Source organism: Mercenaria mercenaria, chromosome 16 (assembly GCF_021730395.1).
Source record: "Mercenaria mercenaria strain notata chromosome 16, MADL_Memer_1, whole genome shotgun sequence".
Classification (NCBI taxonomy): Eukaryota; Metazoa; Mollusca; class Bivalvia; order Venerida; family Veneridae; genus Mercenaria; species Mercenaria mercenaria.
In genome coordinates, this window is record NC_069376.1 from 49,122,426 (window position 1) to 49,135,744 (window position 13,319).

The 13,319-nt window shown below is 37.2% G+C and overlaps 2 protein-coding genes across 2 annotated transcripts; one reads left to right on the forward strand and one right to left on the reverse strand.

Moving 5' to 3' along the window:
* The first annotated feature begins 387 nt into the window (after nt 1-387).
* Nucleotides 388-1,951, forward strand: LOC123539903 (protein TsetseEP-like). The gene is made up of 3 exons (XM_045324687.2): nt 388-711; nt 751-1,129; nt 1,833-1,951. The coding sequence occupies exons 1-3, from the start codon at nt 388-390 to the stop codon at nt 1,949-1,951; spliced, it is 822 nt and encodes a 273-aa protein (XP_045180622.2).
* A 5,553-nt stretch (nt 1,952-7,504) lies between these two features.
* Nucleotides 7,505-13,260, reverse strand: LOC123540559 (uncharacterized). The gene is made up of 5 exons (XM_045325661.2): nt 12,804-13,260; nt 10,902-11,045; nt 9,938-10,055; nt 9,406-9,533; nt 7,505-8,413 (listed from the first exon to the last, which is right to left on the reverse strand). Exons 1-5 carry the CDS (start codon nt 12,865-12,867, stop codon nt 8,382-8,384), a joined length of 486 nt encoding a protein of 161 aa, XP_045181596.1. The 5' UTR covers nt 12,868-13,260; the 3' UTR covers nt 7,505-8,381.
* Nucleotides 13,261-13,319: the final 59 nt, after the last annotated feature.

Sequence of the window (13,319 nt, forward strand, 5' to 3'; positions counted from 1 at the left end):
TTAGAATCAATTTGTTTTAAGAGTTAATGATGATGATAATGGTTAATTCCAGTTACAGAAATCTTAATCAAATCTATTTAATAAATACCAGTTTATCGTAAGTCAAGGTGGTAATGATTTCTGATTCTGCTAATACAGTATACAATACCAACGAAAATAAGAGGCATGCAATATGATCGAAATGCTGACGACTGGCTTATGTTGTGTTTTAGAGATGATGTTGAATGATGATGCTGAAAATGATGTTGTTGTTGTAACTGATGATGATGATGATGGGCTTATTTGTTACAATTGCTTTTATTATTGCAATACTTCAAATTATACAATTTGTAGAAACTTAATTAATTTATTTTATCTTTTTATGCACGTCATCTTTTGCGTTAAAAAATGAAACGATATAAAAGACTGAAGAAGCGGGCCGGAGAGTTGGGTCTGATGGACAAAAGAAAGAGGCGGTACGAGCCTTCACTGGTGATTCCTCAACCAGATAACGAGGTGGACAAAAGACAGAGGCGGGACGAGCCTCCACTGGTGATTCCTCAACCAGATAACGAGGTGGACAAAAGACAGAGGCGGGACGAGCCTCCACTGGTGATTCCTCAACCAGATAACGAGGTGGACAAAAGACAGAGGTGGGACGAGCCTCCACTGGTGATTCCTCAACCAGATAACGAGGTGGACAAAAGACAGAGGCGGGATGAGCCTCCACTGGTGATTCCTCAACCAGATAACGAGGTGGATTAAAGACAGAGGCGGGACGAGCCTCCACTGGTGATTCCTCAACCAGATAACGAGGTGGACAAAAGACAGAGGCGGGACGAGCCTCCACTGGTGATTCCTCAACCAGATAACGAGGTGGACAAAAGACAGAGGCGGGACGAGCCTCCACTGGTGATTCCTCAACCAGATAACGAGGTGGACAAAAGACAGAGGCGGGACGAGCCTCCACTGGTGATTTCTCAACCAGATAACGAGGTGGACAAAAGACAGAGGCGGGACGAGTCTCCACTGGTGATTCCCCAGCCAGATAACGTGGTGGACAAAAGACAGAGGCGGGACGAGCCTCCACTGGTGATTCCCCCGCAGAATGACGTTGGTGGCGACTCTGTGCAAAAAGAAACTGACGATTGTAGCCTAGGTCAAGTTTTTCCTAGTATTCATTCCGAACTGGGGTGGGGATATCTGTTTCATTTCCCTAAAGTCTAAAATATTTTCCGGAAAATATGTTGATCTAGCGCAGTTGTTAGATTCAAATATAAAGCCGGAACATAACAAGGTGTCAATCAGTACAACAGGTGAACTTGTTTTCAAACCTAGTAGCCCTTCAATCAAAATAAGCGACATTGAATCCTGGTCAGACGCCTTTTTAATTAACACCAGTATATACTTATGTACTCATCCCGAAAAAACGCAGAGTTGTTTAAGTATATGAGTACAGTCCGGGATAGTGCAAGAAGGCATAAGTGTTTGGGATGAAAAGATTATGACCAGCAATTTAGATATCGCATGTCAGTTAATCCTTCGATGTCTTGGGCCAAAATACCGGTAGATTATGAGTTATGGCGTGTGTGTGTGTGTGTGTGTGTGGTGCACGCGTCTGCGTGCTGTGGGTTTCGTTTTGAGGAGGCTGCGTTTTTGGTGCGTGGCATTCCCTGTTTGATATTTGTCTTTGTTTTTTTTGTGTACATGGCTAATGGGTAGTCTTCAGGTAATGTAGCAGTTAAGAAGCAATATCTTGGCAGGTGTTATGACTTTAATTATAAACAATGCAATCGACCTATATGTCCATACAAACACACTTGCATAACTTGTCATGCTATTCATTGTTCTAGGTACAATCCCAATAGAAAGCAGTTCTCCAGCACCCACGTTTGAGTGTTCAGAGTCCCAGACTGTTTCAGGGCGATGGAGTTCATTTGTCTGCAGAGGGAAATATGTTATTTCTGCGTAGTTTGGCTAGTCAGTTGGATGCCATTGTTAATATCTGATGGGCTTATTGGTAGTAAACTAAGGGGAATGGTCTGGGCGCGACTTCAAGCTCCCCAGTGGTGTTTTTGCCACTGACCGTTCCAAGGCGGTGCCCCACTGTGTTCCTTTGTTTGTTCGTTTTGTCCTCTTGTGTGGGCTTTGTGTGTGTGTGTGTGTGTGTGTGTGTGTGTGTGTTCCTTTGTTTGTTCGTTTTGTCCTCGTGTGTTGGCTTTGTGTGTGTGCGCGTGTGTGTGTGTGTTTGTGGTGTGCGCGTCTGCGTGCTGTAGGTTTCGTTTTGGGGAGGCTGTGATTTTGGTACGTGGCATTCCCTGTTTGAAATTTGTCTTTGTTTCAAATACTATGTTTGTTTTGTTCGCTGGTGCCATATAAGTATTTGTTTTATTTGGCGGTGGCCGGCGTTCCTGGAGCCCACTAGGACTCCAATACTTCGGACGCATAACTGTACCTCTTGCACGTGATATAAGCCTCTGTTTCCCAGTGCCAAATTGACAATAACTAACATGATTCAAATCCTCTATGGTCCGAACGATTCACTAAATGTTGCTATTGTTGTTTAAACAATGCCAGTTTGGGGCGTGTGGTGACTTTATTTTTGAAACAATTCCCTATTGGGGCGTTATTGTGACTTTAATTAACTCATAGTTGCCGGGATACCCTTAGTGGTCGTTTGTAATGACTGAGTATCTCGAATTGTTGTTGAAAAGGACCTCGGACATTTTCCTATTCACATTGCCTATATCCAATTATGTAAAAACTGACCAAGGGCTAGACTTCTGAAATAGCATAATACAGATAGTTAAAGACCATTTCTTGATATATTCGACTAAATTTTACAAGTTTGTTAAGAAAAAAGATGACTTTTAAACTCCGAAGTTCCTATTATTTGTTATAAATATAAAACACCTGTAAGAAATGTTATATTCAATTACAATAAAATTGTTTCCGACTTAGATGTTCAAACAAATACCCCTTCTTACTGCGAATGTAAAAACTCAAAATTTTGCTATTCAGATGCAGGTCATATCATCACTGGTAATTTTGATATTATTAAAGACAAACGTATACGTAATTTATTCTTTAAAGGACCTAAATATAGAATTTCTTCAACTATTGATTTTAATGCTTGTCGTGGTCAGATTGCGGAATCCATCGAAACCTTCTGTGTTAAATGGCGCCTTCGTGAGAACGCTGATCCCAATGCATTAACGTCTTGGAAACGAAATATTTTTAACATTGTTGATTCTCGAATAAAATTTTATCAAACTAATGAACACCTACTTCCACCAAAATTCAAGTTTACTTTAAGACATTTGAAAAAAGAAATCCAAGAATTTCATTCCAAGTATGTCTTAGTTCCAGCAGACAAGGCGGCCAACAATATTATCATCATTTGACGCCTACATTATATTAATGTTTTACAAATCGAACTAAATAGCACTAGAACTTATACATTGAGTCCTTCTGTTGAAAGTAAGTTGGTCACTGATCACATCACTGAAGTTTCTAATTTAAAAGTTCGTATAGACGATCAACAAATTAAACTACCGACAATGTACTGGATTCCTAAATTGCATAAACAACCATATAAAGCTCGCTTCATCGCTAATTCAAGCTCTTGTACAACTACAAATATTTCAAAACTATTAACATCATGTCTAACTGTTGTGAAAGCCCACGTGGAAAGATACTGCGATAAAGTATACGAAAACTCTGGTAAACACTTATTTTGGTCGATTAAAAATTCTGGCGAAATCTTCGATAAGTTTAAAATTAATAATTACAAGGTTTCTACAGTCAGTACATACGATTTTTCTACTTTGTATACCACTTTACCACATAACTTAATAAATGACAAATTAACTGCCCTAATTCAAAAGACTTTTGCCAGAGAGAATGCTACATTTCTCGCTTGCAATTATTTTACTAGCAATATTATTAAACATTATACAATGTGGACCTGTGACGAAGTTTGTAAAGCCCTTTCCTTTTTATTGAACAACATTTACATCAGGTTTGGGAATGCAGTTTTTAGACAAGTTGTTGGTATTCCCATGGGAACAAATTGTGCACCCCTTGTCGCAGATTTGTTTTTGTATTGTTATGAAAGAGACTTTATGTTGAGCCTTTCTCCAGATACGCAGGCAGATATTATAACTGCATTTAATAATACATCACGCTATCTGGATGATATTCTTAATATGGATAATCCGTTTTTTGGTCATTTGGTGGGTACTATTTATCCTAGGGAGCTTCAGTTAATTAAAACTAACAATTCGGATACTGATGCTTCATTTTTAGATTTACATCTCTCTATTTATTACAATATTATACATACAAAAATTTATGACAAGAGGGATGATTTTAATTTTAGTATTGTAAATTTTCCCCATTTGGATGGGGATGTACCTCAGGCTACATCTTATGGGGTATATATTTCTCAATTAATTCGGTTTGCCAGAGCGTGTAGTCATGTCAAGCATTTCAATATATTACAAGTAAACTTCTTCAGCAAGGCTACCGTTATTACAAATTGCGTAAATATTTTGCTAAATTTTACTATCGTAATTCTGATTTAGTTTTAAAATTCAATAGTAATTTAAAAACACTTCTGCGAGAAGGTATTTCTAAACACGTTTTTTGGGGGGATGTGGTTTACAAACTTTGTAAGATATTGGGTCATGGTAATTTTCCAAATGTATTTGGTAAAATTATTAAACGTTTTATTAAAAGAGGTTACGGCCCAACTGTTTTGAGACATACCGCATGTTTAGTGTTCAACCCGTTTACAGTTGGACACTACGCTTCCCTCTTTGATTGTGTCTGACGGAAGAGGGGGAGGACTCTATGATAAGCAGTTTATAAATCCTACCAGGACTGAACTGTTTTGATATTTGTCTTCTGGCCTGTTTCATCGGGCCCTTAAGGGTGTTTCTCTTGTTGCTCTGTCTTCTGAAAAGGCATTGAGTACATACGTTTTTGGATCTTAAGGTTTGCTTTTTATATATTTATACACGAGCATTTTTGTGTTTTACATGCCATGCCTTTTTGTTTCCATTACGTGTGTAAGAGATTCACCTGGAGGGGATTACTTTTATTTACACTGTCCCGTGTCTTTTGAACATGGTGGGGATAAGAGTGAGGTTGGGTGCGCACCATAAACCGGTTTAAGCTCCTGAGTGGTGTTTTTGCCACTGACCGTTCCAAGGCGGTGCCCCACTGTGTTCTTTTGTTTGTTCGTTTTGTCCTGATGTGTTGGCTTTGTGTGTGTGTGTGTGTGTGTGTGTGTGTGTGTGTGTGTGTGTGTGTGTTCCTTTGTTTGTTCGTTTTGTCCTAATGTGTTGGCTGTGTGTGTGTGTGTGTGTGTGTGTGGTGCACGCATCTGCGTGCTGTGGGTTTCGTTTTGAGGAGGCTGCGTTTTTGGTGCGTGGCATTCCCTGTTTGATATTTGTCTTTGTTTTTGTAGACATTTCTCATTCTCATTTCTATTGAAATATGAACATTAATCATTTTTACGTTTTAAACAACATCTTCCCCCCCCCCCCCCCCCCAGTGACGCAACAAAATATTTCACATGCCTTTGTAAATAGTTATTATATATGTATGCTGCAAAAATGGTACTTGGTCACAGGGGGGAAAGTGATAAAAATGGAAATAAACTACATACAGGGTGTCAGCAAATGAATTTTGCATAAAATATTCTGAAAATGATTGCTTGTGTTTCGTAAACCTTACATATCTACAGATTTATTCGTTTTTGTCAAAATTTCAAACATAGAAAACACTATAATAAATAAATAATGGACATAGAAAGTCATGCTTGAAAGCAGACTGATCCTGATAAGTATGTCTTATGAATTTTTCAATCTGGTCTGCTGCCTTTTGACAATCTAAGTCCGTTGATTGAGTGTCATCAGGATTGAGACAACTGCGTCTGTCGCAAGTCACGGACCAAGCAAGCGGCTTAGACATATGCAACTAGATGTCTTCAACCTAAACATGACAATGAGATATAGACAAACTTCTATGGGAATAGTGCCACTGGGGTGCAAATGCCTTTTAACCCTAGAATGCATTTTGCTTTAATTCGAACCAAAGAACCACTAGATCCAACATCCTCAACTCTAACAGAAATACACTAGACACCAACTCCTGAACTCACCCTGGTGCCTGCAGAACTAACAGTGACACTTCAGAACTAACACGGACGCCCCCAGAACTAACAGTGACACCGTCAGAATTAACAACAATGCACCTACACATCTGAAACTTATTCTGAAGCCGCCCGAAATACTAGTAACGACCTTCAAGGAACTAACACTGACACCCCAAGAATATCTACATAGATGTTGATACTAGCTATTTAACTTCTGTTCCATTGGAACAGTCGGAATTTTATTACCACATTGTATCATTGTGTTGTTTTATTCTTTTTATGCATTGGTGTAACAGAAAGTACATTTAAATGTTTGCTAGACATTAAAAAGACCTTGAAAAGAGCAAACGATGGCAAATGCTAAAACGCAGGCACCCCTGAACCTACAGTTGCCTAGACAGTCCCCTATACCCCTCCGCTACAACTGAAAAAGGCCAGCTACTCAAATGTATGTAAAACATTTTGAGGCCAGCTACACCACTGCATGTATTCAATATATAACCCTCCCTATAACGCCCGGTCACTTTTGTACATGTGTACTGCATGCGTCAATACAGTATAGTACATGTAATAGATGTATAGAAAACAAACAATAGGCTATGATCAATGCATCAGTTACCATGGGCGCTCAGGTGGAAAGAACTGAAGTACAGTTGTGTCACCAAAAGTTTCGTCCCACTTTAAGTTTTTTGCTTTTGTTATTTTTTAAAATGTTAATAAAACTGATAATTTGCATGGTAAGAGTTTATTTATTGTTTTAAAACATTTTATAATAGGCATAGCTTAAATGCATATGCTTAATTCACTAAAAATACACATTTTACATTTTTCATAAAATATGACCTTCAGTCAAAAACTGTTCGAATTTCAAGACAACGAATATGAAATGAACTTACTTTTTGTGACAATCTGATAGGTATATAACATATTTATGAGTATTTGAAGTCATTATATAAAATTGTCAGATACTGAAGTCATGAAAGGGCATTGAAATTTGGGCAAAATCCCTAGCATAATGTCCGATGTCCTTTAAAATTGTGAAAAGTGAAATATTGTTCTCGTTGAATGAAATTTGGGACATTGACAGTTCGAAAAAAGATAAATATTAACATTTTTTTAAAACTACGGAACCGTGCCCAGAAATTGCCATTCTTAAAGTTCAGTAATAAAATTTAGTATTTGTGTTTTCTATTACTGGTATATGAAAAACTGAAATATTGAAAATGCTGTCATCTTGTATACTTGTTACTTTAGTCTTTTGTGAGTACCAAATAACAAGCCACTAACTTACCATACATAGATATAGAACCCTGTACATCCATTTTCTGCGTGTAATGTTTACATAGAGCGACACAGAATCCATAAACTTATGTAATCTTTATATATCCATCAAAATATAGCACAACCATTTACACGCTTATACTTAACAAATAATCAAGGCCTTCGAGTGGTTTATCGTCTAATTTATCATGGTTCAGAGTTCAGATGCGTAGGAATTGAACCACGAGGGCGTTAGCCCGAGTGGTTAAATACTGAAGCATCTGAACGATGAACCGTGGTAAATTAGGCGATAAATCACAAGGAGGGCTTGATTGTTTTCATTCTGACATGTTCATTGACATATTATAATAAATATTATGCTGGACTTCATTTACCCGAGGAGTAATGTATCGGACGTCATGCGGCAATTTGACGTCATAATGCTCTCTTACCGGTCCGCGCGTCAACCGTTGTTTATCGCAGAATATACAGAGCTTGATTTCCTTCTTTGTTTAACTGGAAATCAAATCGAGTCATGTTAGAATGAACATTTACATGTCCATTACATTACGAAAATAAAAACACTGGTAAAACAGAAAAAGTAAGTAGCTAATACATATGTATGTAGTCACTCACGTTGAAATTGCATACACGCATCACATACTGACATAGGTATTTTTAAACTGGTAGACAAAGTATCATTAATCATTTCTTACTCTTCCTGGTATCTAATGCATATTCTTGAGTTATTAGTTAAATGACGGACATTGAAGCAGAAATGAAAAGGGAGGATTGTCTTTTATAACTAAGAATAGCACGAATTTTATAAAACTGCTAAAACAATAGGGTTAAAATACAGAACAAACCCTGATTTTTTTAAATGTACATTCAGAAACCAATTTTAACAACATTTGGTGCTATAAAAAGATAGAACACGTAAAAAAAGAGAGCATATATGCAAAGAGTATCTTCCTTCCTCCTAGTCCATATTACACATGACAGTAGCAAACTCTGCAAATAAAAATAAAATACGTAATATGATTTCTAATTGTTTTTTTTTTCTAAAAAAACATTAGTATGTTATTTTCGTAATTGTACATAAATTAATTCTGAGAAAAGCCAACTTAATATACAAATACGACGAAATGCGCCCCCTCCCCCCCCCCCCCCCCCCACCCCCCACGATGCATTCAGTAACTGCACAAGGGACAGAAATTATTTGGTCACTGTGCACAGGACCTTTGGCGTACTGACCTCAAAAGAATAATTATGGGTCATTTACCAGTCATAAGTGACCTCCGTATCAAATGTGATCTTAGACCAAAACATTCTCTAGTTATCTGGCAGAAAAAGTTTACTGTTCTGGGTAAATGTGACCGTGACCAATGACCTATTGACCTCAAAATCAATAGGGGTCATTTGATCAACCTCCCTATTAAGTTTCGTGATCATAGGCCCAAGCGTTTTCAAGTTATCGTCCGGAAACGGTTTAACTGTTCCGAGTCACTGTGACCTTGACCCTGACTTACTGATCTCAAAATCAATTTGAGTCAGCTGCTGGTCATGATCAACCTCCTTAATAAGTTTCGTGATCATAGGCCAAAGCGTTCTCAAGTTATCATCCGGAAACCGTTTAACTGTTCCAGGTCGCTTGGAGCTTGACCTTTGAACTACTGATCTCAAAATAAATAGGGGTCATTCGCTGGTCATGACCAACCTCCCTATCAACTTTCATGATCCTAGGCCCATCGTTAGGAAACCGATTGGTCTACGGACCAACCGACATACCGACCGACAGACCGACATCTGCAAAACAATATAACCCGCGTTCTTCGAACGGGGGCATAATAAGTCAGTGAATTATAGAAACAAGTAAGATATCTCAAGTAGATGTTTTAGTTTGAACTCTTACAAATTTAAAGCTGTCCTGGGACAGTAAACGATTCAGTGAATTACTTAAACGCGTTTTGTTTCACAATTTTGCGTTAAGATGTTAGTTTTACCTTCATACGATATATTTCCGTCACCATCAATGTCGACCATTCGCAACATCTCTTCTATCTCTGCTTCATCCACTTCTTCACCTGACATTCTTAACACTGCCCGAATCTCATCAGCTGTTATAGTTCCGCTGTAAAATTTAAAAGAGAATTATCGCACGTAGCATTTGTTTTGATGTATGACATCATAGCACAAGCAAAAGTTATCATCATACCAAATGCCACTATATGAAACAGGGAATTTTTAATAAATCGTACAGTATACAGTTTTATATGCCTCATCCTGACCTTGGCCTCTGACCTACTGAACCCTAAAGCAAAGTCGTCATCTGCTGACCACAGACAATCATCTTGAAGTTTGACCGTCGTGAGACCAAGACTTCTCTAGATATTGATCGGAGACCCAATGATCTACCGACGTAAAAGACCGGTCAAAAGACAATGAGCAAAAATATAACCTATCTTACTTGAGGAGGGAATAACTCAAAGTTTTCGAGCATGGGTACCATGGCAATTTGTTTAACATTGTACGTACCTGTTGTCTTTATCAAACACACGAAAAGCAGCCGCTATGTCTTTGATCTCTGCTTCAATGTTAGCTTCATGATCATCAAATAATTTCCTAAATTCACTTTTGTTGACGTATCCAGGTTCTGTAAAGGAAATGGAGACCGGTAAGACAGACTTTAGCGATACTTAAATGACTAGAAGTATAACTATTTGCCAAGGTTGGACAATAACCACCAACTTCGCTCGAGTAAGTTCTGTAAATGTGCTATACAATGGTATAGTAAAAGGAAAAGTCAACATTGCTTAGACGCGAAAGTAATAGGACGTCAAAAATAACCACACAGCCACGACGGTTCAAAAACTGGTTACTGAGTCCGTTCCCGATTATTGGCATTGGTTCAGAATTTTTTACTCTGCAGTTTGTTACTATTTATAATAAGATTCATATTATACTTAATTTATGTGTTTTATCGAAAGGTGCCAGAATACACATTTAACTAGGATGAATAGAAATATTTACTGTACCAAAGCGTAACAATAAGCAAGACATATAGCATTTGTCCAATTATTATATATATCACTTTAAATAGTATCAGAAGTCCATAGGATAGAATTCTAAACCCAGGCCAAATAACCAGAAGCTTGCACAGTTAATGTAGTTCTGCATGTAATGGCGTAACCTATATTAAAGCTTTGACTCAGCATACTTAAGCAAAAACCACTCGATGAATTAATTGCAAGCGCAACCTCCGAGTACATCTATGAAAAAAAAAAGCAACGTAACTATCCTTCTAAAGATAAAAATGATATTAAAACGTTTATCACGTAAAAATATTCCAAAGATGTCTTAAAATGAGCTTTAAATGTGGGGGTCTTGTTAAGCATGGACAAATGGATGACGGTCTCGTAGCATGTGCTCAACGAACAGCAGTCTTGGGTTCATTCTTAACTTAAGTATAAGTGATCTTTGAAAGTATAACTTTACTTACGTGAAGGGTTACAGTCTTTTATCATCTGCTCGGCTTCTTTTCGTGTTGGGTTCATTCCTAGATATCTCGCTGCTTTGGTCAATTCGATAACTGATATGCGTCCATCATTATTTAAATCAATCTTATCAAATATTATATCAATATCTGAAAATAAAAACATTTTTTCATATCGTGAAATTCAAATAATTAGATCAACCTTTCTTAATAACAACAACACCCTAATTAAAAAATAAAAAATGTTGGATTAACACTTTCGTAATAGTTGTTTTTATAGCCCTATCAAAACCTTTTCGTATGGCTAGTTGCAGTTTTATAAAACTTGAGAGTAACTGTTTTTATTCAGTTTTTACAAAAAAAAAATAGAAAAAAACTGGTTATAAAATAGAAAAAGTGGATACTCCACAGGTCGCTCAACACGACAAAAAATGAAAATGCTGCAGGCTCGGTTTGATTGTACCTGTTCATGGACGGTAGTGAAAATACTGCTACCGTCCACGCCCTCTAGCCCCGGGTTGAGCAGAACTCAACATACACATGCTGCAAGTACAAAATTAATTTAGAGACATCCGCAGATGTATAAAGACTTGATATGTCATTGTACAGAGGTTGGCAGCGTCAAATATTGAAATTTGCTCTTCATTTTTAGTTGCCATGAAGCTGTTATCACCAAACTTGGTGTATAGATATCTTTGAATCAAGGTCAAGGTCATTGTTTATAGAAAATAGGAAACAGTTTCCACTGAAAAACATTAGTTGTGAATGAGATAAAGTGGTTGAACCTTCTTTGTAGGTACAGTAGATAGAAATGACAGTCATGATTGCATTTTGAGGCACTTGAATGAGACAATGTCAAGGTAACTGTTACTAAAAATAGGAAAACTGGTTTCAAGTCAATATCTTTACTCTTACAGCTATTGTCGCCAAACTTCTTGTGTGGATAGACTTCATCGAAACAAAAAGATGAACTGCATTTTGATTAAGGTGAAGGCCACTGTTATTAAAATCAAAATACGGTTTTTAAACTGTAACTTTAGATGTGCAGGACATATAGAGGTGAATTTCGATGTATAGGTAGTCTCAGTGGTGATGACATTTGGGGTTACATTTGAAGCCCTTAGGGTCATATTCATTGTTAATTCATTAGCGCATATTTGATGCACATATTGTCACCAAACTTTTTGTGTAAATAGCTTTTATCAAAACTAAGGTGTCACTCAAGTCACGGTCAAGGTCATTATTTCTAAAAGCAAAGGAAACGGAATCCACTCAAAATCTTTCTTTTTTTTGTGTACACATATATGAGCCGCGCCATGAGAAAATCGACATAGTGGGTTTGCGACCAGTATGGATCCAGACCAGTCTGCGCATCCGCGCAGTCTGGTCAGGATCCATGCTCTTCGCTAACGGTTTCTCTAATTGCTATAGGCTTTGAAAGCGAACAGCATGGATCCTGACCAGACTGCGCGGATGCGCAGGCTGGTCTGGATCCATGCTGGTCGCAAACCCACTATGTTGGTTTTCTCATGGCGCGGCTCATATATTATCACTAAAATCTTATAGTGTGTAGATACCTTTTATTGAGGTAATGGTTGGATAGTGTTGTATGTTTCAGTTAGTCCCCAAAATTGTGATATACACTACTTCCATACGGTTGCTAACATTACGTACATTAATTTTGTTTTCATATCAAAGTATCAGATGTCTTACTTTAAAATCCTGACTTATTGCCATTGCCATCTTGTTAAATACTGTATTTTCATTGAACTTGTTCTTATGTAAAGGTTGTGTAATTTAACTATGTAAATGTTTATAAAACAAAGCTAACAGATTAAGAAAAGTGGTGTATGTAAATTAAGAAACAAAAACAAATATCGAAATGTCATTTTCAGAGAAAATACAAACCGTCTTTTTCTGGTTTCTTCTTTTTGATTTGATGCTTTTTCGCTGGTTTCTTGGTTGAAGACATAATAACTATATATCCTTGCGTAATAAAGTTTTAATTCCGTTTATCTCCAGTCAGTTTTTACACATCCTCAAACTGTTCAAAAATTCCTACTTGAATGACTTGTCTGCGTACCAATATATTCAGTATTGTTATTTTATGCGCCCCGACTTTTTATATTTATTGAAAACTGCACAACGTTTTTATTTCTATTCAAAAAACAGTTTAATTTTCTTTTGTAATGCAAAAAATTAATCGAGCGAATTTAATCAAATAATCAAATGCCTTTTATGAGATAATGACATGTTAACGTTTAACCTCCCTTTGACAGAAGATATTGTACGTGTTTTGTGTATATAACTACTTTAACCTTAATGACAAAGATATCCTATTTACCCACCCGATCATCCCCTCATCTATAGGACTGTTATATCATTGTAGTTGTAGACAGCGCCGGTATAGATCTTATGAGACCC